At 40.1% G+C, this 26,420-nt stretch overlaps 1 protein-coding gene across 5 annotated transcripts in view; it reads left to right on the forward strand.

Annotated features, from left to right (window-relative positions):
• Positions 1-26,420, forward strand: part of oxr1a (oxidation resistance 1a) — a 180,444-nt gene that overhangs the window by 123,451 nt on the left and 30,573 nt on the right. For 4 of the 5 annotated variants that reach the window (XM_085422592.1, XM_085422591.1, XM_085422594.1 and 1 more), the window contains 2 exons: positions 7,096-7,178; positions 25,101-25,208. In XM_085422592.1, coding sequence (XP_085278718.1) covers positions 7,096-7,178; positions 25,101-25,208 — 191 coding nt within the window. Of the gene's footprint in view, positions 1-3,674; positions 4,493-7,095; positions 7,179-25,100; positions 25,209-26,420 lie in introns of those variants that run through there. The other variant, XM_085422595.1, reaches the window with a different exon arrangement.

Below are 26,420 nucleotides of genomic sequence, written 5' to 3' on the forward strand. Positions count from 1 at the left end.
CTTTCATTCCTAACCAGAACCCATTATACTAGATATCCAACCTTATCGTATCTAACCGAAACATTCTGTTTATTTATTATATATCACTGCATTGTGATTTTAAATGTAACAATTGATTGAAATCCAAAACCAAAACAGTGATTTACAACAATACGATAGTGTAAAGAGACACCATTGGTAATTGGCTGTCAGTCATTTACTGTTATTTTGATCAATTTTCTTTGTAAGGGTAGCTGTAGCTAGGGATATATATATATATATATATATATATATATATATATATATATATATATATATATATATATATATATATATATATATATATATATATATATATATATATATATATATATATATATATATATATATATATATGTATGTGTGTGTGTGTGTGTGTGTGTGTGTGTGTGTGTGTATATATGTGTGTGTGTGTGTGTGTATATGTATATATATATATATATATATATATATATATATATATATATATATATATATATATATATATATACACACACACAAGCGACTGTTTTTACACGTTGTCGTTAGCAACAATGATGGTAAACCCAGCATGTGGCTCTGCTGTCCGCTTGTTTATTTTCCACATAAACCTTTCACAATAAAGCTCAAGATCCTTATGAGATTTTTCAAAATAAACCAGACCAGTCAAAACAAATCGACGACCTTATTTCTAAACGAGGAGCTACCTCTGTAGCATGGATGTGGTTTGGTTATGAAAAGTCTGACATGGACCAGAAAACTGTACTGTGCAGTTTACAGATGAGAAGCAAAGAAAGAGCCATCAGATGCTAAAAATAAAGACTCAAATGTTGGAACAGGCTTTTCCCCGCAGCACGCCGTGTAATAAATACTTACAAATAAAAGGCGCCCGTTACAACTTATGTCTAAAAATGTATAGTTTAATGCATCTGTCAAAATGCTCGACTTCAGCCCAGCTGGAAACACTTCACGCAAGTTGAGTTGCCCAAGATTCACAGAATTTACAGAAAATGTAAAGTTTTGTGACATATATCGTTGTCTGGATGATAAATGTCTTATATCGGGATATGAGATATTGGTCATATTGCACAGCCTTAGCTGTAGCATTAGCCAATGCCACACACTGTAGTATTTATAGCTGTCTTATTAGATGACCATTTTGAAATACATAAAACTAAACAAATACATGAGTGATAGTACAAAACACAAATGCAATAAAGCCACACAGTTCATCTTTAATGCTGGTTATTAACATTAAACAACATTAAACAAGTCTTGATGACTGCCCTGACGGTGCAGTGTGTTACAAGCCAGTGTAAACTAGTGTTTCCATGCTTCCTCCGTCACAAACTTTGTAATGAAAGTCTACACCTTTGTTAATCGGTCCTGTGTAGCACCTGTGTAGTGTGGTTGTATCGCAGAGCTCTGTCCCCCCTTACTGATTAGGAGGTTGTCTAAAAATAACATCTGGGGAGAGCAGTATATAGCCAGCAGGCAGGGAAAACAAGGGAGCAAGGGGAAATTGGCTGCTTGTGTATTCTACAGACCATGAGGGAATGTTAGTCAGAGAATTGTTGACTCTCCTATTCCCTGCCTGCTTCAGTTTGTCATGGCTGTGTACTAAAATGAAGGGGACCATATATTTAGCTGCTGTGATTCATGCTCAGCAGATTGCGCAGGTGCAGAACGCCGTTTGTTTTTAGAGTCAAATACAGTAGCATTTGCATTTAGCTCGTCTCCAGAATCATTCAGATTGCCTTGCCAATGCATGGCCGCATTCAGGTTTGTTAAGCACACAAGATTCTCAGCGATGTACTTCACAGGGAAACCTTTCATTCTTTCCTTTTTTCTCCCTTGGTTATAACTCAATCACCAAGATGACACATTCATGACCATTATAAAAACATATCTGTGTGTTTCACTACCTCTTACAAGGATGTCCTTGTAAGAGATATTAAGTGCTCAGCTGTGTATGTGTTGTGGACTAAAACCTTTGTAGGCTTTTAATATTATTTTGAATTGACTGCAATTAAGAAGAGAAATGTAACTTCAAAAGATGTAGGTTAAAATGTTCATCTGTTTTCTTAATCTCTTATCCAATTACGCTGTAATCATATTTATCTCAAATACTTAAAGGGAGGTACACTACAATAACAACAACTAAGGTTTTTACAAGAAATAATGACAGTATAATCACTTCTTTAAATGTAAGCAATACATACGTAATTTTAAGTAGTGTGCAATTTACTGGTAATTTTACAGAAAACTAACAATATTTTCCCTGTATTATTGTAAACATGCTGCACTTTTCAGGGAGCAGGCTGTATTATGGAGTGGATTAATCCTACCTTTTTACATCTTTATTTAATATTCATCACGTTGATGTGCATGATGGATTACTTAATAATCCTTATGCTTTACCAAAAAATAAAACATGTAAATCCTTCTCCCTTAACAACTTGCAAGAAAAAAGTAAATACCATGAAAATTTGCAGGCCTGTGATCTTACAATGATTGAGCCAAGCTGAGCTAAATTATTTTTCCTTTATCAATCACTGTTTAAACACAATTTTAAAAAGCAGTGTGCAGAAAAGAGTGTCTCCTTCCCTGCAAAATACCTAGAAGTTAGGCAAGGTTAAGCCACCTCCTACACCCACACCCTGAAAAGTACAGTGTGCTTACGACGTAAGATAGGGAAACGTTGTTTGTTTTTGGGTATACTGCAGTAAAATTTGTGTCTCATTTCCCTGTAAAATACGAGTTACTTACAATTTCATTGTTTCTTCTTTTCTGTAAAATACAATGCAGTAGTTAAAATTACTTACATATTACTTTAATTATTTACAGATGCCTAAATTAATTAATAATATGGTTATTTCTTTATTTCCTGTAAAAGCCTGACTTGGTACACTTTTATTGCAGTGTACCATTTCATTAGTGAATTGTAATGACTTTATTAGTTGATGTTTCTTCTTAGTGATACTTGCTTTGCTGCGCCTTGCAGTGTTGTGTAGCCACGAGGCAGCGTCCACGATGTGGTCGCCTTTTTGTTTTTCTTTGGCTGAGTTGCTCAGAAAGGCATGAGCTCTTGTGACCGTTTCCATTAGTGAGAGACGGCCTTTGTTTTTCCCGACACACGGCAGCTCCTTTCAGTGTCTGAGCCGGTCTCACAGCCTCTCTCACACAGCTGACCCAGTGTTATTATAATTCAGCCAATTAATGAGCCAAGTAAAATGTTCCTTATGGGGAAACGACAGCAGTAAAGAAAGCTGACATTGTGGTAACGGTTGTTTTACTTGGTTGAACCACAAATTGGATAAAAGGTGACCTCGGTTTACATCTCCTTGAATGTTTTGTCAAACCGTGTCCGTGTTTGATCTATAATTGCGCCAATCATTTCTTCACACCGTTCCATTATGGCCTCATGCACCCAGTGCTCCTGCTTGTGCACATTATCCCACTATCCCAGTACATGTTGGGAAGTGCTTTACAGTTTTTGGTATTGACAGCAGAAACTTTATTTATTTATTTATTTATTTATTTTTATTGAAGAGCAACATTCCAACACATCTTGAGATTCTGTTGGATCACACGGCATAAACTATGCTGTGATTTGTAGACTTGAGGAGATTCCTTGTATTGAAGCAGCGCGTATACTGAAACAGCAGATGCTGCCGGTTTCCTGCGGAGTGGAATGAAACCAGAGCCTTTCTTATTGAAGATGCCCTGGCGCTGTGCTCTGCTGCGTGTCTGGAGAGTGAATAAAATGCCCATTTCTTGTGCCATGATCCAGGGTGAAGTTTAATTTTAGAGCAATCACCGACTCCCCATGTGCGAACACCCCTGCAGCTGCTAATGTAGAGCTGCTTTTTTCTTTCACTGCGTGTCTGTTTTGGTCCTCATTGCTAGTTCATGTTCTCCCACTCCTGGCATTTTCCAAAATTTGGAAGTCTGAGGCATCGTCACTGCTTTCTTATGTTGTTAGCCCACTCAGCTTGGACCAGCTAACAAAGCACATCAACACCTCTGCTGTCTACTTACTGAGTCGCATATTGGGTTTCAGTCTGCCATGCTGCCATGACCAGCAATTAAACAGCGACACAGTGGATTATTCATTCATAACAGGGAGAGGATGAACTCACAGTTATGACAGGTCGCCTCTAAAAAGCACCACAAACTCCATCATCCACAATCAGCAGCTCCAGATTGTGTTTTCCTACTGAAAGCAATCATCCGTCAAAGGTTTTCATTTAGATGGAGGATAATTGATTTGGCGCACGTTCGCAGTTTGGCAGGTCAGTATGTTTTTGATCAAAACAACTTGCTTTCCAAGAATTTCAAAGTGCTACACAGGTTGTCATGTGTTGTAATTTTGCAGGACAGAGTTGATTAAATCAAACCTCATAGTGTTTCAGAGAGAGTGGCTTTTATATTGAATGAATTGGTTTCATTGCAGATATCTTGGATGGACCTGTCTGAAAATTCCACTAGTAATGTAAGTGTGATGTGTGAGCCAGCAGAGACATAGTCTGCCACAGTGATTCCCAGCTTGAAGTCCTTTTAACTGATGAACTTATAATGAGGGGTGACATGATGGTCACTAGGGTAGGAATTGATAAAATGCTAAATTGTTCTATGCTTTTTGGGTGGTTTCCTTAGGAAAGACTATATAGGCTTCAGGCCTTTAAATTCATTTATTGAATTTCATAAGAGCTGCTCGTGGTCTTTAGTGGTTCCATAACAGACCATTGGACCCAAACACAACATGAATGAATTGATTTGGGAGACCTTGTCACAAGAAACATAAGTTACAGCAGCACGATGATCCATTCATTAGCAAGCTAATAATGAAAATACTGTTGAGCCGCCAGTGCTACCCTTCGCCCTCCTAGTATGGTATTAATAACCCTGGAGAACCAATGGGGTCAGATCCTACCCCATTGGTTTACTAGGGAAACCATGGGGTCAAATTTGACCCCATGGGTTCTCCAGGGTTAATTTGAAGGTTCTAGGTGACCTAATTTGACCTCTGACCTTGACTTTGAGATCAAGGTCACTGACAACTAATCCAAGATTTTTAGTGTCATATTATGAATTATGAATCCTAGATGGCTTCTTTTTTGAGTTATCACATTCACAACCATGTCCACACTGTCCGCCCACACAGCAGGGTGATAAGAGTACCCCATCAGTCTTTCACGGCTGAGGGGTAATAATAATAGTGGTGTATAAGAAAAAATGTAAATTTACAGCAGGTAATTCCACAGATATTGGTCTAAAAATCAATTTCTAGAAGAAAATGAAAACCAGTATTTTATTTTCCTGCTTCGACAATAAAATACTCATGATGGTGCCGCAAAATTAATGTAACATCACCAGCAATCAGTGCACTTAGTGATAATAAAAAAAGTTTGCAGAGCTTGTTTTAGAAGAGTACTATTCTCTTCTTTATTATGCAAAGAATTCAGTGATAGTTCTCTGTACGCCTTGTATAGATTGCAGACAGGAACTGCTTATAGCTTATAGTTTCAATAGTAGACCTGCTATGATGTGCGGTTTGGAGACGGTTGTATGGAAAGACGGAGGGTGGGATGGACAGGATTAGAAGTGAGTATATATGGGGGATGACTTGGGTTAGGCAACATTAGCTGCCTGTCTGACATCTCTGATTATGACTGTATTGTATATTTTTTCAGAAACGTAAGCCACATCATCGTTGCTGTACACCTGAAGCAGCTCTGTTTCCCCCCCTCCCCTCTCACTCACTGCCAGGCACTCCTAAGCCCCAGAAATAGCAACACTGGTGTATGACTCATGTTTTGAGCTATCTCAGATGCCTGATGATAAGGGAACGAATAACGCCGCTGATTAGCCATGTGCAGCATCTACAAAACAAAGACTTACGAGAGAGGTGTCTGAGGGTATCGGGTCAACATATGTGCATCATAAATATTTTATATAAATCCAATAGCCTCCTCCAATCATCTCTTCTTTGGTCCCACACCCTACCCCTGAATAAATAAATGCTTGTATAGTATTCTTGAAGCTCAGTGGCCGACTTGCTCAAGTCAAAGAGCAACGTTGGCCTCTTTTCAACATCATCTTCATTCCCAAGAGCATCCTTCTTTCATCTCCATCCCATCTTTTGTCTTTCATCTACTGATTTTCAGTATTCCATCCACCCTTCTTGCCTTTATCCTTCTGTCTTATCCCATCCCCACCCCGACCCTTCTCCAACTGTATAACTCCACCTTCTCCTGTCCCCATTAACCCTTTGTCCCTTTATCTTCTGCACCACCCTAGCCTACCCGTCTTTTCCCATATCATGCATTTTTCATGTTCTCTGACTAAAACCTCAGTAGCCGCAATTGCCCTCCTGTTATCCTCTGCCATCCACCTTAAATTTGCTCTGCCTTCTACTTCCTTTACATACCTGCCAGGTCCTTCCAGGAAGAGTAGAGACGTTGTAAATGTCATTTTTAACCCCCACCCCCCAAACACTACACTTCTTCCTCTTTAGCTGTCACTATTCTATGGAACATCCTTCCATTACCCAACCAACATGTAGCATCGAGCCCTTCCTTCCCCTCCATCAACACTCCAGTTCAGCCCCCCTTTTCCTTTTTTTCCCCTTCTGTCTCCAGCTTAGCACGCCCCGCTTCCCATCTGAATCCACCTCCTTCTCCTCTTCTTGGGCTCGCAATCAGATCATCGGTGCCCTGATGGAGGTCAGTCTGGTCTCCGTCTGCTGTGAGAGGCAACGGGGGGAGTTGGCCAAGATTTTCAGCCCCTGTCATTGCGCTGCACGGCGGGCCAGGAGGAGAAGGGAGCGAGAGAGGGAGGGGAGGCAGATGAAGGAGAGGACAGTGCGATAGAGAGAGAGAGAGGAAAAGCAGGAGGGTAGCAGCAGAGCGAGAACAGGAGAGATAGAGAGAGCGAAAGTGGTCCGGGCGCTCACAGCTCACATTGCTGGCTGGCTGGCTCGCTCACTGTTGACGAATGAGCTGTCTACCCACGGGGCTGGGAAACGGCAGCTTGTGACAAGCTGGGGAGAGAGGAACATGAATGTAATGCGCACCTTGCCTCGTTTGCTTTCAGATACTGGCCAGAAGAAGACTCCAGAAAAGAAGGATGGCAGGCGCATGTCGTTCCAGAGACCCAAAGGGACCATCGAATATTCTGTGAGTAACACACAAGCAACTCTCCGCTCCTCCTGTATTAATGCTGTTGTGTGTTTTTGATGCCTTTCTGCTCTGCTCCTTTGCTGCTGCTGCTGCTGCTGCTGCTTCAGTGTGTGTCTCCTGCTGGTGGATTATGTAGCTCTGACTATCTCCAACAATATTCAAGCTGTAGTGGTTGTGCTTGTGTATGGTGAAGGCACATGCTTCATAGCTCATTAGTGAGGGCGATAAGCATTTTGTGTATTTTGCCAGCCTAGCACGTGTATCTCATCCTCAAACTGTTTACATAAAGAGGGCAGTGTGTGTGTGTGTGTGTGTGTGTGTGTGTGTGTGTGTGTGTGTAGTATACATAGTATGTGTAAACAGACGAGTGGGGTTACTGATAGAAATCTTATGGAAACAATATATTCTCTGTTAAAGATACAGCCTCAGCTCCATTTTGCACGTAGATGTATAGAAAGCAGAGCTCTGTTCTTTCCTCCAGCTGAACTAGAGCAGGACAGGCAGGCAGGAGCGCTGGCAGGATGTGCATTTGTTTTTCCACTTGTTCTGTCCGCCGCGAATCGGCGAGCATTCCACCACAGCGCTCGCTGTGCTCACGAATGACCTTCCGACTGCCTTGTCATTTCTATTGATTTAGCTGTTGTGTAGGAGAAAGGAGGGGGGTTGGTGAAGTAATACGGGGAGAGGGAGAGAGGACTCTGGTTCCCTGGCATGAACTGAAAATGGAACTGTGTGTGCTTTGCCTTGTTGTGTTCTTCAAATGACCCTCAAATCCAGCTGCAGTCAGACTGCCTTTCCTCGCCTTTCTCTCTGTGGAAGTGGGATTGCTGTGGATCTGTCTGTCTCTCTGCTGAGGACTGAGGAGGAGATGAAGAGAGGAAGGAAAGGGAAGAGGGAGCTAGGGAGCTTACTGTCATTCCTCTACCCTAACCCCACTGTTATTGTTCCCATCAGTGCTGTTGGCTCCAGTGTGATTTCCCAGCACCAACACCGCCTCCACCTCTACCGGCTGGCCTAACCTGTCAGTCATCTGAGACCTGCTGATTGACAAGGGCCTTGTTTACCTCACCGGGGCTCGAACAGGCTTAACGGTTACGACAGGATATTTGTCAGAGCTAGGGCACTGTGTCATGGCCCCTTCATATAAACAGAGGGGCAACAAAGAGTCAGCAAGATGGACAGAAATGCTGACATTCAAGAAAAATAGGGAGATATTTGAAGGATTTGTATCTTAATCAAATGCTGCCCACCCACTAAATTATTGCTAAAGTGATGGATGCAGTGAGCAGTCTTCCTCTATCACTGGGTCCTGTAGTTTCATAGCGAGCGTTAACCTACAGCGTTCTCGGGGATATAACCAAATCTTGCCGACACTGTGAGAGACACATGACCGCCAGTCCCAGTGATTGAGAAGCGGCTTTATCTTAAACCTATCTCCCACTCTGAGGATGGCAGGAACGGCGATGTTTCCGTATTTCGCTGTCCATCAGATAAGTTTATAATCTATTGCACAGCACCGACAGGAAAAAGGAGTTTCCGTTTGTGCCACTTTATCAATACAGTCGCCCTCCCTCTTCCTCCGTCCTTCTTCTCCTTCTTCCTTCCTTTACGTCTCACACAGGCTTCTTTCTGCCCCCCTCTTTTTTTCTTTTTTTTTAGTTTTGAGAAATCACCTGTGCAGCTCCCATCTGCCTAGACACTGATAACACCAGTTCATTCAGCCAAGTCCAGCTATTGGCTGACCTGCATCCAATTAAAAAAGTGTTTGAAGTCTCTGGAAACAACAGAGATGGATGAGGAGACAGAAAGATACAGACAGAGCGAGACAAAGACTAGCACACAAGTGAGTCGCTATCGACAGGGTGGGGACTGTCTTTCCACAGACTGCCCGTGAGGACGGTCACTCAAAGTCAAATGAAACGAAGAACAGAAAAAGTGCTGGCCACAAGTGTTTTTCTCCAGACACACTAGCTTTATCACACCATGGAGATGGATGCTCCAGTTGGATTGCTATTTTGGATCTTGCCTGAGTTCCTCATAGACCCATTAGGTGTCCTGACTATCTCCTGGCCCCTTTTATTGCATACGCGGGTTTTACATTTGCTCCCTTAACCATCATTTCTGTTTGATATGATAGCTTTGTAAAGTAAACTCTCGTTTATTCTGGGACCTAGAGGCGTATGTAAAAAACAAAAAGCATTCAGACAGGGCCAAGTCCTAGTGCATATTTAGGTGCATGATGAGGTAAAAGTGCACTGAGTATGTTAAGTAACAATCACTCAGTACTCTGGGACACTTTGCACAATGCTTAGCCTCAGTTTATGCCTCTCGTGTTTTACTTTATATTGAATCATACTGTTCTCGCAGTATGTTTGAAACTGAATATAATAATGTTTATATTAATATATTGAAAGTAAAATGAAACTAAAATTAAAAACAGGTTGTGGTTTATGACCACAGTCATTTTCATGCACCACATCAGATTGTTTGATGTCTACATGGTTACAAGTTGGGGTCCATGGTTACAAGTTGTTAGAAGTGGTCCACCCCTTTGGACCACTTCTAACAACTACCGTCCTCACCATTATATACTTCCTTTGGTAAAGTTGATTTGTTTATGTGCTGTTTAATTATTGTACAATAATGGGGGGGTTTTCTAAGAAATTGTTGGATTTTTGAGATCCTGTCACCAATCTGTACAGCAAACATTAACCAACTGATAGCAGTCTTCCTTTACCACCACAACCAGCTGGAATATGGGTCCTGATACACACCTGTATGCTTTTTCCACATCTGACACCTAATGGTGTTACAGTTTGGATATGGATGCTGTCAGGGGAGGATATCGCTATAGAAAAAATTACCTTTTCTTCAACAGAATCAAAAGGGGATATACATTGTTTATTTATTTCTGACTCGTGATCAGTTTACTATATGCAAAAACGTAAACAGTAGTTGGACTTTGTGTTTAGAAGCAGCATTTTAAGCTGCTTAGCTCCATTTATACCTGATTTGGATTTTGGACATAAGCATCAAGAGGAAGTGAACAGATTCTGACAGCTTTAACAATCAGCTAACTAGGCAGTGGTGCAAAAAAAAAATCTGCATACAAATTCATATCTGTTAAAACTGGTTGCTTAACTTGAACGTTGGTAAGGACGTAAGAAGCATAAGCTGGGCTCCACCTACAGTAACTATTGTCATCTCCAGTAGATGGAACCAGGAAGCAGGAAACTGGTCTGCAAACTAAGGCAATATACTGTATAAAACTCCCCTCCAGTCGTCTTCCTTAGACCTCTTCCAATATATCAGGATATAACGGATTAATTTAGTCACATCGTAACCAGTGTCCCAAACAGGAAGGCTTGCATGTACAACAGGAATTGGAATCATTTTTTCATGTTGAGTCATGTTTAGGTCATTTTTTTGGCCTGAACATCCCTCTCCCTTTTTCAGTCTATTGAAGTGCTCTCAGCTGAACTGGCATAGCAGAGCTTTCATTATATTTTGTACAGTGACACTAGAGAGTGGTGAGGGGAAGGACTGTCTGGATACCAGATTTGTGGGGAAAAAAGAAAGTTGTCAGAATTGGTTATCTAGTTATTCTGGCAACAACACGAGCAGTCAGATAGATTTGAAACTGTTTTGGATCTAGATGATTAAAGAAAACAAACAATAAAACAAACTGAGATCTATTCAGGTATTAACCGCAGATTTACTTTTACAACATGATTTGCTGAGTAGTGCATTGAATCTTTAGGGCCTTGTGAATGGCATAGTCAGTTGGTGATTTGATGAGTCTGTTATTCAATTAATTTGGTCCCAATAGATGGATTGCAATTAGTTTATTTACAGTATGTCAGAATGGGCAGAGAGTGAAGCCAAATTTTTGTGCATGGTGCCTGGAAAAGCAATATCAGTAATTTTAGTGTTGTCAAAATGATTGCTGAGCACGCTGACAACAATTGTGGTTTCCTGTGAAATGTCTCAACTGTTGGATGGTCATTACACACCTAATCTTCCCTCAGGATGAGTTATAATATCACTGGCATTCTGTCATGTAGACCAGACTCGTGGTCTTAACTCTGGGAATGTTTTTAATTTGGCAGAAGAGAGCAAGCTCTTGGATGTAAAGTGTCGTTTAAACACAGGAAGCCATAAATGACTTTCCCTAGTAAAATGCTATCTAAAAATACCTACAGAAAATCTTGTGTTTTACATACTTTGTAAGTCCTATATTCTGCTTAGAATAATCATAGTGTGATGCAGGCATAGCATGACTCAGATGTGAGGAAGGTGTAGGCTTGTAATGATGGAGACCATGGTCACTCCGTATCAGCAGTCTGCAGGTTTAATGGTCTCTGCTGGGCTCAGAGGAAGCACTGTGGGCATTGGAGAACTTCAGGGACATTAGATGAGTCATACACAGAGTCTCAGGTGTGTGTTTGTGCCATGCATGCCCACACAGAGACTTGCACACACACACATTAGTGGTAATCTTAACTTCCCAACCTCCTGACAATTAGTCACTTTGATTTCATTATTCACTGCTGGGTGAGAGAGGGGGAGCCCACTGTTTGAGCTCTTTCAACAACTTCCTGTCTGAGAGCAGCAGTCAATAGATGATGGAGAAATGATGAAACTGAAGGGGCGTGTGGATGGAGGAGGGGATAGTGGGGAATAGATGTGGAGTAGATGGGGACCCATGGATAAGTAGTTGGATGGATAAAAGGGGGAGATTGATTAATGGCCTAGATCAAAGCATTGTTATTGAATGTGCTCACCCTACATGTTGGACTCTGATTTTTGATTAAAGTGAAATTGGACTCATTTCCAGCTCTGTATTTTCTTATTGCAACTCTTGACTTAGAGTGAGGGTGGCCTTCAAGAACTTGAAGTCCACCCTGTGTCACTGTTCTGTTTTCTGCTGTACTGAAAGCTGAAATGTAACCATAAGTTAAAAAAAAATGTGGCACACACAAAACCAACTTCTGTCTGTTACATGTTTAAGTCTATGTGACCTTCATAAGTATTCGTATTTGTTTCTGGCCCACAGACATTCAAAACCTGTAATTTCACATTGATGAGTTAAACATTTTTTTTTATATTTTTGGATTTTTTTGTGTAATTAAAACACAGATATAAGATACCTCTAGGTTAGTCAAAGTTTTTAGGTTGTTTTGTCCATAAAGAGCTCTCACAGCTTTACTGTCCCTACCACAGAGGAATTACTGATGGGCCCATTTGACCTCCTTTTAGACAATCCTGACTCAAGCACTCCCTCCACTTTGGTTGTTCTGTGTCATGGTGAGCGTCTCTCTGCTTGGCTGCCTCATGTGTGTCATATGTGTTGGTGAGTCAGTGAAAAGACCATCAAAGCCTGAAGCAGCGGGAAGAATCAACGAGACGGCAAACCTACTGTGGGTCACCCCAAAACGAACAGAATAATGTCACTTTCTCACATGTGACTTACTGCGGCTCTTTATTAAGGCCTGCAAACAATCAGCACACAGTACACATACCATTAGGGTAGTAAGGACAAAGTCACCATGGCAACTGTCATGCAAAGCTGAGCTTCATTCTTCATTATAAAATGAGGAGCAGTAGCTCCTCCGATGTTGCATTGTAGGTGATTCAACCGTACGCTGGAGTTTTATTTTCAGTTTGATGGCGTCGCGGTCGATTCTTTTTTACCCTTGTTCTGCCGCTTTAATTTCTTCTGTTCATTCAAAATTTAAAGAGCACAAACACACGTCCTGCATACTTGTGTGCATCAACCAGCACCTGTGAATGTCTATAATTAAACAGCTTATGCTTATAGTGCTGTGATTACATCTTATTTCCCTTGTTGACCTTTAGCAGTAGCACTTGTAGATTTGTTCTCATGTGCCGTACTTAACATTACATGCCAGCAGACTCCTTAACGGAGCCATTTGTCTTAGTCCAGCCGAGTAACTGCGCTTGTTGAATCTGTTCGTTCTGTCCCGTTCGACGAGGTGACCATTCACTGATGTCACTTTCAAGATGGCTTTTGTGGCCTTCCTCTACCCTTCTCCTCAAGGAGAGACTGCCAGTAGGAAAGCTTAATTATTCATCTGCAGTTTGAGATGAATAATGGGTAGTATTGATCCAGAGGATAAGAAGATGGGATCCACCTGTCTTAAGTGGCCATGAACCTGATGGCAATTGCTCTCTCTTTCTCTTTTCCTCCCTCTCTCATCCTGCTGTCAATGTGTCAGTAACAGGTCTTTATCAGTGGGTCACATTTGACTGTCCTCTGTCGTATTCCACTTAATTGAGTTACAGATGGCTTCTCTTACAGTACGATCGATGGCTGAAGTCTCTGAGGCGTGGAGCTGTATGCATTTCATTTTACTGATGTATGTTTATTTGTTTATTTATTTGTTTATTTATAAGGAACCCCATTAGCTTCCACAACAGTGGTTGCTAGTCTTCCTGGGGCCCAAACCATCAAATACCACCAAATAAAATGTTACACAATGAGTTGGATGCAAAAATGTCCACATAATATGGCTCTTACATCCACAATAAGGTTTTACAATTCTGAAAATGTAAACATGTAAATATTAAAAATGATAAGAAAAACACTCAAACAAAATACACAATTTCCATTACAAGTGACATTACCCTCTACAATTTTTACAAATAAAGCATAAGGGGCAGGGATAGCTCAGTAGGTAAAGTGGTCGCCCCATGATCGGAAGGTCGGCGGTTCGAATCCACTTAACGGCTACCCTGAGGTACCCCTGAGCAAGGTACCGTCCCTACACACTGCTCCCCGGGCGCCTGCTTAGTGGGCTGCCCACTGCTTCACTGAGTGAATGGGTCAAATGCAGAGAAAAACAAGTAATTTCCCCATGGGGATCAATAAAGTATCCATTATTATTATTATTATTATTATTATTATTATTATTATAAGGCAACTTATTCCACTGAAAAGATGCTCTAAATATAACAGAGTTTTTCAAAAAGTTACTTTTAACTCGAGGAGTTACTAAATTGTGGTTAGTTGAGAATCGTGTAGCATGATTATGTATTTCATCTGGATACTGCAACTGAGCATAAAAAAAGTGTGGTGTGTTTACCAGTATTGCTTTCTTTAAAAATACAAGTAAGCCATAGTATAATTTAGCTTGTACAGAAAGCCAAGAAAGTTTATCGTGCATTTTATCAATACTTGTATAATATGAACACCTTAACACTAATCTGGCCGCCCTATTTTGGACTAACTGAAGTCTGTTCAGATCTGTCTTATTAGCTGCTGACCAAATGATTGAGCAGTACTCTAGATGAGATAATACTAGTGCATTAATGACATCTTTCATAATTGAAGAAGTGATATAAAAAGAGCATTTCCTAGCTATAGCTATGCCCTGTCCCATTTTCTTAATAACAGAGTTTATGTGCTGAGACCATGAAAGGTGGTGGTTTATGGTAACACCAAGTAATTTAATCTGGGTGACTTGTTCTAATACCGATCCAGCTATGGAAAGATTTAGTTGTGGGCTGTTGACGAAGCGTACTCTACTTCCTATTAACATGGATTTGGATTTAGACACGTTTAAAATCATGTTGTTTTTACTTATCCAATCAAACACGTTCAGCAAATCTAGTTGTAATACGCTTGTCAATTCAGAGTGGCTACTGGCTGAATAAAACATGGTGGAGTCATCAGCATACATTACAAGATGAGATTTATCCAGGACATACGGCAAATCATTTGTAAAGACTGAATAGAGAAGTCGACTGAGGCAGCTGCCTTGGGGTAGACCACAGTTCATTTCACAGCCCTCTGAGAAATAACCATTATAATAAACCTTTTGCCTTCTTCCAGACAAATAACTTTCCATCCAGCACAAAGCAGCTGGTGAAAATCCATAACATTTTAGCTTATCTATCAAAAGATCATGATTTATCAAATCAAATGCAGCACTAAAATCCAAAAATACCACCCCGGCCAGATTCCCATTATCTAGATATTTATACCAGTTACCTGTCATGTGAATAAGAGCTGAACTGGTGGAATAACCAGGTTTGTAGGCATGTTGAAACTGAGTGAGTAACTGATTTTCTGTTAGGTAATGTTGAATTTGTTCATAGACAATCCTCTCCATAATTCTACTTAGAACGGGGAGTAGACTAATAGGTCTGCTATTGACACCATTAAAAACGTCATTCTTGTTTTTAGGAATGGGAATTATTTTCGATTCTTTCCACTGCAATGGAAATAAGCTGCATGCCAAAGATCTATTAAATATGTGACATATAGGAAGGGACACAAACTTGGCTGCAACTTTGAGCAGTTTACTGTCTATATTATCAGAGCCTGAGGATGTATCGTCAGGAAGTGATATCAATAAGCGCTCTACTATCTCCACATTCACTGCCTCAAACTTAAATTGGCATTGCTTATTATTCATGATAACATCCTGTATAAGACACTGTGATAAGGTGGGATCGCCTCTGCTCATATTAGATTTTAAATTTGTTATTTTGTTGCTGTAATAATTCACAAAATAATTGGCTATGTCCTTGGCTTTACTTATAAACGTACCACCCGTGTAGATATGAGACACCACCGGAGCAAGATCTCTACCCATCATATTATTTAAAACTTTCCACACCTTTTTGCTGTCCTTGTTGGCCTCCTTGAGCTTAAGTTGATAATATTCTTTCTTCTTGCGCCTATTCAATTTAGTTACTTGATTTCTTAACTCGCGATATCTTGCCCACTCTTGTGGACTGACAGACTTATGTGCTTTTGCTATATCCCTTTCTGACATTGCAGCCTTAAGTTCATTATCTAACCAAGATGCGTAGTTCTTTTTAACAGTAAATCTTTTTAAGGGGGCATGTTTGTCAGCCAGGTAGCAAAAGTTTTCAATAAACATAGATAATGCCATATCAGGGTCACTCTCGAGGCAGATGTCAGTCCAGTGAATTTCTTTTACGTCATTAATATACTTATTTGCATTGAAATTTTTGTATGATCTATGAAAAATCATCTTTTGTGCGGTTTTCTGTGGTTTCATTTTCTTGGTCAAACCTACAAGATTATGGTCACTGTATGATGCTAACTGTGCTGCTAATATTACTGGCTTCCAGGAATAAAGTGATTAATTAGGTGTAAAAAGCAAACTTGAATCATACTATTATAACATCACACTCAGTGCCAAGACCGTCCCACCATCTGGCTTTGTCGATGTTTACGTCAACATCAGATATTTATAATCGTATTGATTGGCAGCAATGTGATACAAGAGCCAATAGCTGTCATAGGTTTGGACAGGCTTTAAAATATCTATTTGTGGAGAAACAAACAGAGGTTTCTTCACTCTAAGCCAAAGATTTGACCTTATGCTGCAGAATTGTAAAGAAAAGCTTTGAAAAAAGGGAGCTTTATGAAGCTGTAGATGTCCTATAGGTTGGCTTTGTGCTGGGCAACAGGAACTATAAAGCTAAAAATAAACAATTCATGGAAGAGACGGCAAATAGCAACAAGGGAGAATCAATGCTCTCCGCTTTGACTCTGCAGGAGCCCTGCTGATTATTAACTGTTCACCTTCCAAACTAAAACACAGAGAAGCTCTACTGATGTTGGCCAAATACCGAGGACACATCACACATGATGGAAGCACTAAATGGAGGGTTGTAAATATTTCTAGGATGCTTGATGATCAGTTATGACATATCAGTAGTCATTTCTAATATCTGGGGCATACTGAAGTGACCGGATTATCCTTCTTTTTATGGCCACGTTATAAATACACAACCAGTGCATGTCTGTGGATGTCACTGTCTTGTCACAGAGACTTTTCCGCCTTCTTGATCCAGATCTCCTGTCCTCCTTGAGACAGCATATTCATCAAGCTGATGTGCTGCTGTTGTTTGAATGAACAGTAAGACTCTCTGTACAGAGGCAATGAGATGACAAATCATGTGGATCCTCACTACTGTCATAAGGAGTCCAAGAGCAGTTGTTAATCACAGAGCTGTGTGGGAGGACTTTTAAGATGGGAGACCTACCTGTCACCACAGCCTCTCTTTGTCTTCCTTGTGGTTCCCCTTCAGTGAGTTACCTTCTGTACTGAGAAGAGAAAAGCAAGGAGTTGCTTCATAGTGCTCCCGTTAAGGTTGCTTTACTAAAACTACCAACAAATGTTGGCTATGACAACACCTGCCTCTGGTGGTGTAACAGCAGATGCAGTTTAACTAAGGTTCCCACAATTCTGAGGGCAGCGAAATAACTTTTTTGTCAGTGCTGCAGCAGTAGTAAGATATGTGTGGTTCACATTAATTAGAGATAACTGATCTGAAGTTTAGGGATGAGCTCAAACCCCTAACAGTCTTCTCCAGTCCAGATTTGTAAATGCCTATTTGCTCCACAGATCCACTTCTTCTAGTTTCGTCACCACACCCTCCTTCCCCTTATTTTCTACCTAACTCTGTCTGGCCAAGCTTGTTGATTCATCGATTTGCATTTGTGGTTGTTGCTAGTGAACAGTGACCTTAAGAATAACCTCCATAAACAAACGTTGCATGAATATGTAAATGGGCAAGGGTATAGTATATAAGTATAAATAACACTTATATACTATAATAACTATAAATAAATTTGAAGTGTCTGTATTTTTGGTATTGAAAGGTTTCTGTTTCTGGTAAAATTGAGCAATAGGATATGAACAACAATCGTGTTTGAACTGTCTTTGTTTGTATGTAGGTAAGCAGTCCAAAAGATGGTTGGGTGCTAACTACTGCATCACTGTGCCACGCAGTGCACTGGACAACTTAATACGCTTTTTTACCCCATTTCACCGGTGGGTAGAAATGGGATTGTTAACCTGGATATCGACTGGCTCTGCAGGTAGCTAGCTGCTAGAAAATCATCTGTTACCCCAGAATGTTACCACATCCATCCTGTTCATAATACTGCAAATATGCAAGTATTTCAGTGGTTTCATTCAATCAGTGATAGTGTGATAGTGACATAACATACATTTCTTAAAATGAAGGGGCCAGTTTGTCGTGTTTTTTGATCAGCAGTACAAACCCAACGATAACCACTATGGTAAATGGTAAATGGCCTGTATTTATATAGCGCCTTACTAGTCCCTAAGGACCCCAAAGCGCTTTACATATCCAGTCATCCACCCATTCACACACACATTCACACACTAATCGTAATCACTGTGCTGTCCAGTCTTGCTAAAACTGAGCATCGAAGTCTTACATCAAATTTAGCATTTTTGCTTAAAAATGATTGTAAAGTTATCAAGCTGTTACTCAGCGAATCATCAACCATGATCACATTGTTTTTAACCAGAATTTTGTTTTTAAGGCAGTTCTTGAAAGACCTAGGAAGGTTGTTTACATGCAGTTTGAGACAGTTTCTATAAGTGGTACAGAAAATAGATTAAAACTGTGATCACATAAATGGTCATGTTTCAGTAATTACCAGCTAAAAGAAACTATACTTCTTTTCTATGTTTGTAAGCTTGAAAATATTCATATTTATTTAATGTTTATCTTCACGTTGTGCCTGCTTATCAGCTAATCAGTTTGTCTTTGGTTGGTACCTTGTAGAAGTCCTGCTGTCTGTGAGTTCGATGCTGTTTGCTCCTGTATTTACTGCCTGTTTGCTGTACAGCTTTCGTTTATCTTAATCTCAATTTTGATTGAATTAAATCTGGCGTGATGAGCAGGGACTGAAAATCTAAAGGTATCCAATAGCATTTTGAAATGTGAAGGATACTTATATAATTTGATTTGTTTTTGAGAAAATGAACAAATCAACATTTAATAAAGCTGGATGATTGACTCAGCTCGGCAGACTACTGTATTATTATGTATCTCCCTTTTTGACCCTTCAAGGAAGATGTTTTTGTGGAACAGGGCAGATCTGGATACACAGTTTCATACAAAAATACACTTTTGGATACATATTTCACATGTATAACATACAATTGTCTGCATACTTCCTCACTGAAGCTGGTGAAAGATATTATTGTTTTGAATTTAGAATATTATGTTCATAGTAGTGTATAAACACACAGAGAGTGAAAAGAGGTGAGCGAGGAAGAAAGACACAATGAAATTATGGGAAGCCAGCAGCCTAGGCCTATTGCAGCAAAGCCTTGGGAGGGTTCAGGGTCACCTGAGCGAGTGCTAACAATAAGCGTTATAGAAGGCTAAAGGAGAGCTTTGCAGGTTTGCATCATCTGTGGTATATTTCCGCTTACAGTGAAACCTGTGACTGTCACCGAGCCAATCCATACTGCACAATGCATTGTGCAGTACTGTTTTGTTGGGTTCCACACATTGGTGATTCAGGAGGACTGCCTTCCAGCAGCGTGACTGACCTGGTTGAGCTGATTAGTTTGTTCCCTTCCAGGTAGGACAATAAAATCCCAAAGTCTGGGTTGGCACTCAGCATACACTCTCTCAACCCAGATTAGTGTAACCCTGGCTAATTCAGGCTCCACTCCAGCTCTCGTAAGGACAGGACAGACAATAACAGCGATTCAGTAGTTAATTTGTCAGTTTCTGAGATTTCTGACAATTTCTGCGCAGATTTCATTTCGACGCCTCTCCGGCTGTATATTGTTGAGCTTCCAGATATGCTCGCTCACACTCTTTTAATCGCTCAGTAGCGGAGGATGTTCTCACCAGTAAGTGACCAGTATCACAAGGTACATCAGCTCCAAAAGCTAATGAGCTGTGCTATGGACCCCAAACAAGTGACCCAGCAGTGTTACTGTCACTATACGTCTATGATAATTAGCCTTTTGCTAGTCAGCTCTGCAGGATTTCTGCCATCGTTATCTACTTTTCTCAGATGACTTTATTGTCACTTACTCTAATAGGGTCTTTCCGGAGATAGGAGCCCGATATATCAATAGCTTCTTCTTAAGTGGGTGATTCATTGCATCATCAATGAAGTGTCTTTACTGAAACATTTCAATATTTTTAACCAATTGAAATAATCAGAGTAGTTGCAGTCAAGCATGGTGCTGACACTGATGAAAGTTGATTAGTGTTCGATCGACATGCAGCACAAAGAAAACATGTTCAGGATTTTTCTGGGCTCGAAACAGGACAGGGTGACTGAGAGTGAACATGATTTATGTACATGTCATTAGGTAAAGAATGTGTGTAACCTTAATCAGCAAAAGTCAAAGCAGTAAATCCTGATAATAAAAAAAACTTGTTAGGTGTATCCAACTAAAATTCGATGGATACAAACATGTTCTATATGATGTAAAACCCATGATGTCCCAGAGCCTTTTACCCAAGGTTGCAAGTCTGTTTATTATATTTCATGTTGTCCTGCACACTTAGACAAATTTATTTCCGTCAGCTGAGGAGCTGCACATGAGTGTATCATACTGATGTCCTATTGCAGTGCAGCAGAATATCCACTTTGCAGTATATTGTATCGCTTCATCTTGTGATATTATTATGTAATACAGTGGCACCAATTTGTGAATGTGCTAAAGAGGGCAGTGTTAGTGTTTCATGAAACGCAGTTTTTTTTAGTGGTTTCTAAGTTTGTGTATTTCCTGCTTGTGACGAGCTTCTTCAGATATAACGTGCAACTGCCTCACTCGCAGTGGTTCCATGTTACTAATGTTCCAGCTTGTGACTGTCCTCTGTGTGTGTCTCTGCTTGCACATCTGTCTGTCTGTGGAGGAACATCTTCCTGAAAATAGTCTGTCATGTCAGGAATTTGAGGAAGCCTGTCATTCCTCTGTGCTTTTCTAGGAGTGTTTCCATAGATAAGAAGAAGAACAACCGAGTCGGTCCCATGACTGCTGCACTAAAACACACAGTGTCATTATCCTGTCCTAATTATGCACAGTTCAGAGTCAGCCTTGCCTATCTGGTTTTTAAGGGTTCTCTCCCCCGAGCTCACTCTTTTCTTCCACATGCTCTTTCTGCCATGGTTGTCATCCTTATTTGGGAGCTAGAAACTCCCACTGGACATGTTAGACGCTTAACTAGTTCTGACTCTTGGTGCACATCTTTCTTGTGTGGATTTTAACTGGTAGAGACATGCATACGCACCTGTGTCACACTGCAGGATGCTGCAGCTGAGCACAGAGTGCCGCCACAGCAGCACAACAACCTGCATGATGTTGAACATCAAATAACATGAAGCACTGCAGCTTCTTCTGCTTGTTTTTTTTCCTGCTTGATATGGTTTTGGATGATTTGTTTAGAAAATAAATAAAAGTTGTTCATATAAAGCAGCTCTTTGAGTCCAGCTCCTCAATTATGAGCACTGGCTGGTAATATTTGATTTACATTCAGTGTGAATATTGTTGAATTTTCAGTTATTGATAACACAAAATATTGTTTTTGGATAACGGCAGAACCATACTTTCTTATATAGCAATTGCACTTTTACACATTTAGCTACCTTGCATCTGAAACAGCCCCAGTCTGCACAGTGCGCACCTGTGCGTCCGTCTGTGACAGTGTTGATGGGATATTAGTTTTGATATGTAACCAATCAGAGACAATAAAACAGTGAATACAGGCTAAAGTAAATCTTTTTTTATTTTGGATCTACTTAAAAAAAAAAAAAAAAAAAAGAAACAAATCTGAGAAAAAATGCAGCCAAATAACATCTTGACTGCTGTTAACTGCCCCGCAACATAATGTCAGTAATGCTTGTTCTTTCTTGGTGATATTGAGTCGCTGTTGTATGTTGAAAACTAACTCAGGTGCATAATAGCTGATGGCCCGATAGCCTGGAGCCACTAAAAAGAACTATGTTGGGCAAGTTCATTGGCCAGCCACCATCTCATTCAGCTCAGTGAGGGTGTAATGAATCGCAGTAAACTGTCATTAATGTTTGTTTTTTCCTAGTTCCATCCATCCATTCGCTTCCGCTTATCCTTGTCAGGGTCATTGGGGGGTGCTGGAGCCTATCCCAGCTGTGTTAGGGCGAGAGGCAGGGTACACCCTAGACAGGTCGCCAGTCTGTCACAGGGCTAACACACAGACAGGAGACAACCAATCGCACTCACATTCACTCCCGCATTCACACCTATGAGCAATTTACTGTTTCCAATTAGCCTAACCACTGACTGCATGTCTTTGGACTGTGGGAGGAAGCCGGAGTATCACCTTAAAAAAAAGATTTTTTAAAGGCTTGTCATTTTGTTTTGTACACCTGTATATATAAATGATATTTTTGATGTTTCTCAAGTACTTAAACTCATACTGTTCGCAGATGACACCAACATATTTTTCAGTAGCGATGATTATACTGATCTTGTAATGACTGTAAACAGGGAGCTAAAATTAATAAAAAAAATGGATGGACATAAATAAATTATCATTAAATATAAATAAAACTAAAGCAATGTTTTTTGGTAATTTAAAATATAATATAGAATTACCAATTATCATTGAAGGTGTACCAATTGATAATGTGAGTGAAAACAAATTTTTGGGAGTTATAATTGATAACAAAATTTCATGGAAACCCCACGTCAGACACATAAAAACCAAAATTTCCAGAAGCCTCGCAGTTTTGAACAAAGTGAAACAATTCCTTGATAAAGATGCACTTCATACTCTGTACTGTACCCTGGTTCTTCCATATCTTACATATTGTGTGGAAGTGTGGGGAAATACATATAAAAATACAACTAATCCATTAGTCACAGTACAGAAACGAGCACTGCGTATTATTCACAAGGCTGGTTATCTAGATCATACTCACAAATTCTTTCTTCAGGCAAAGTTACTTAAATTCCAGGATCTGGTTAATTACAATACATCCATAATTTTGTATAAAGCTTTTACTAAACTTTTACCGGCAAATTTACAAACTAGATTTGAAATTCGAGAAAAGGTTTATAATGTGAGAGGCTTTGGAGAATTCAAATTACCCAGAACTCGAACAACCCGTAAAGGCTTTTGTGTGTCTGTATGTGGTGTGAAAATCTGGAACAGTCTGAGTTTACAATTGAAACAATGCAAAAATATTCATAGATTTAAATTTCTCTACAAACAGTTGGTCTGGTCACAGTATACTCAATGATGGGTTTTAGTGTGCTCTGTAATGTCTGTCCTCTTACCATTGCTGGTATGGATTCCAAAAAAAAAAATAAATAAATAAAGTGTGCGTATGTATGTACATATATGTACTTGTGTGTGTAGATATATATGTATGTATATGTATGTGTGTCTGTTACTTGTAGTTATTACTGCCTGTTACCTGTGGTAATGCAATTTATAATTTATATATTCTGTATTCAGTTATGAAGGCTCTAATTGTTGGTTGCGAGCTGCCGCTTAGATGCTTGTATCTGCCCGGGGCTGTTGATGGGTCTGTATGCAATGATGGGCATAGCTGCGGGAAGTTTATTGTTTTTTTTTGTTGATGAGTGAGTATAGGGGTGGGATTTAATAAGTTTTCTTCGTCCCACTCCTTTTTCAGGCAAGTTTTGTTTTTTGTTTTGTGTATTTTATGTTCAATATAGGTATTTGTTGTGCCTGAAAATGAATAAATAAATGAATGAAAAAAATGAAATGAAGAGGAAGCTAAAATGAAAGTTGTATGCAGAGGAGCTGCTTGTTAAGTTTGCCATCACCTTTAAATTTGGCAGATTTCTTGTAAAGTTTGCGTCAGGCTGACATTAACCACCCCGTCTCTCTCTCGAGTAGCAATTCCTGTGGCATGTAGCAGCACAGCAGTTTCACTACTATACTTATTTTAAAGCTTTAGGTATTAATTGTTTCTCTGATACAGATTTATGAATATATAAATCTATTAATAAATTATGCTATGTATCTTTGAAATTAAGCTAGCAGTTTTGAAGTCTTGTCGACTACTGACACAGTAATGCTGCAGTCACACTAAGGAAGACAGTGGTTAGAGACCGTGGCACTACCAACATTAATGCAACCATGTGCAATAAACTTCAAAAAGGTTGCTTTAAAGATGGGGGCCAGGTCTGCACCCACTCGCAGTCAGGGGTATCTTCAGAGTGATTTTGGTAACCAAACGCCAGTAAGACTGCTGTATTTGTGTGATAATGCAGCGATTAACTTTCTTACTTTGAGCTTAGTTGAGTAGTCTACATATTTTTTCCAGTATAGTGGACTAGGACAAACACAGTCTTGAGCCTGTTTACCATGTTAATAATGCTTTAGCTGTTTTATTTTTAATTCTTGGGAAAAAAAGGCAGCATTTTTTAAACAGTAGGTTACCACTCTTAACCTTGTGGGGACATTTGAATGAGCAGATCTTAGATGATAAGCTGTGATTATAGTGTTTTCAGGAAGGGGTTTAGTGAACATTAGATTAGAAAACCTACCGTTGGCATCGAGTTTTCGAGTATCTATTAAGTTAAGTGATGGAGAAAATGGAAAAAAAAGATACAATAATTGTTTTTATTCATTGTTGTAGTCTTTGTCTGTGCTAACAAATAAAACTGCTTCTTGTTTTTAAATGAAGAAAACTTGCTACACGAGTGGTTCACAGGGTAACACAAGACTGCTGCTGACATTCGTGTCAGTTCACATTTCTGCTCGCAACACTACATCCCATGGGAATCTATTTCTGGTCAACAGCTGACAGCTTTAATCTGCATAACATCCCAAAATCTAACATGCAAAACACAAGCCACATTAAGCCCTTTAAAGAAATCATTTCACAGCTCTTCTCTTCAGATATTCTTTATCCGTCTGTCATCATGTATTGTGCTCCGTGTGTCAGTGTGTACGTATGGGAACGGGTGAATGAGATATGTATAAAAAGCAAGGAGTGCTGTATGAGAGCCCATTTATGCCTTCATGTCTGACGTGTGCAGCTGTAAAGAAATGCCCTGAGCCGGAGCAGCAGTGTGATTTTTCTGTCCTCTCTCTTGTTTTGTGGTCCAGGTGGAATCGCGGGACACGTTGAACAGCATTGCGCTCAAGTTTGACACCACACCCAACGAGCTGGTTCAGCTGAACAAGCTGTTCTCCAGAGCAGTGGTGCCTGGCCAGGTGTGACCCGCCGTGCACGCCTTCACTGATATATTCAGCTGCATCACTTCATCACTGTCCTACAGCAGCCTCACATCCATCCACAGCCACCCACTGACTGTCTGATCTCATAATGACTGTTTTTGACATTTCATAATGCATTCGCAGAGCTGTAAACATTTTCTGAATGTAGCTGGAAAAACTGGAGATTTTAGGGAGCATTACATGCTGCATGTGTTTAGCCCTCTACTTTCTCCCTCCCTGACTCACTAACCACATCCCTATTCTCTGTATCCCTCCTTAATTGCCTGCTAATTACAGCATCACTTGTCCCATTAGGATGTAGTTCATTGCAAAAGACCTATTTTGTTTCTATAAAGGAATAATGATACGTCTCCCAGTGACGCTGTAGTTCCGACAACATGACACAAACTACCCATCTTTAGCCTGCTAAACACGCTGCCAGTTTCCACGTCTTTGATGTTTCCTTCCACAGCAATAGAGCCAAATTTGAAATCTGTTTTTTTTTTTTAAACGGGGAAAGTGACAAACATCCAAAATGATATTTTGTCTCTGTATTTCCTGGCTTGAAAATCAAATCCGGTCGAATGGAGATGAGCCACATACGCCAATCCCACTGGCATCCCACCCTTTCTCTGTCTCTGTCTCTCTGCTCTCGGCAAACAATGCAGAGTTGATCTGCGTCCAAACAGTAGGGTGCTGACAGCACTTACTGAACCTTCGTCTCTACGTCTACTGCTGAGACAGACGCTATACCACAGCAAAAGCAGCTCCATGGTTTTTACCCTGAAGCTTTGTCTAGATTTCAGCTCAAAATCCCTCCCTTGTTGAGACCAAACATTGGAAGAACCTTATATAGACTTACGACTAAATAAAAACCTTAGTGCAAAATGTTTAACACAAAAAACTAACCGTTTTTATTGCAGTGCATAGTGCAGATGTCACTGCAGAGGTAGCACTTCAGCACTTCATTAGAAGAAAGTCTGCCTGCCGGGATTGATTTTTCCTAAAAAAAAATAGTTTGCATGATGATAGAAATCTGCACCTAAATATGGAGCTAAAGCTAAGACACAATTAGCTTGCCTTAACATGATTGGCTGGCCTTAATCCAAAAGTTGCAAAATTTCCCTGTGAACACCTGCAAACGATACTATGTGTCCAACCTCACCAAGTAACCCCAGGTAGCATCTCATCACTAGTAGCTGCTTATTA

The sequence above is a fragment of the Rhamphochromis longiceps genome, linkage group LG11, assembly GCF_057381845.1.
Source record: "Rhamphochromis longiceps isolate RC_006_pf linkage group LG11, R_longiceps_female_GT1.1, whole genome shotgun sequence".
In the NCBI taxonomy this organism is placed as follows: domain Eukaryota; kingdom Metazoa; phylum Chordata; class Actinopteri; order Cichliformes; family Cichlidae; genus Rhamphochromis; species Rhamphochromis longiceps.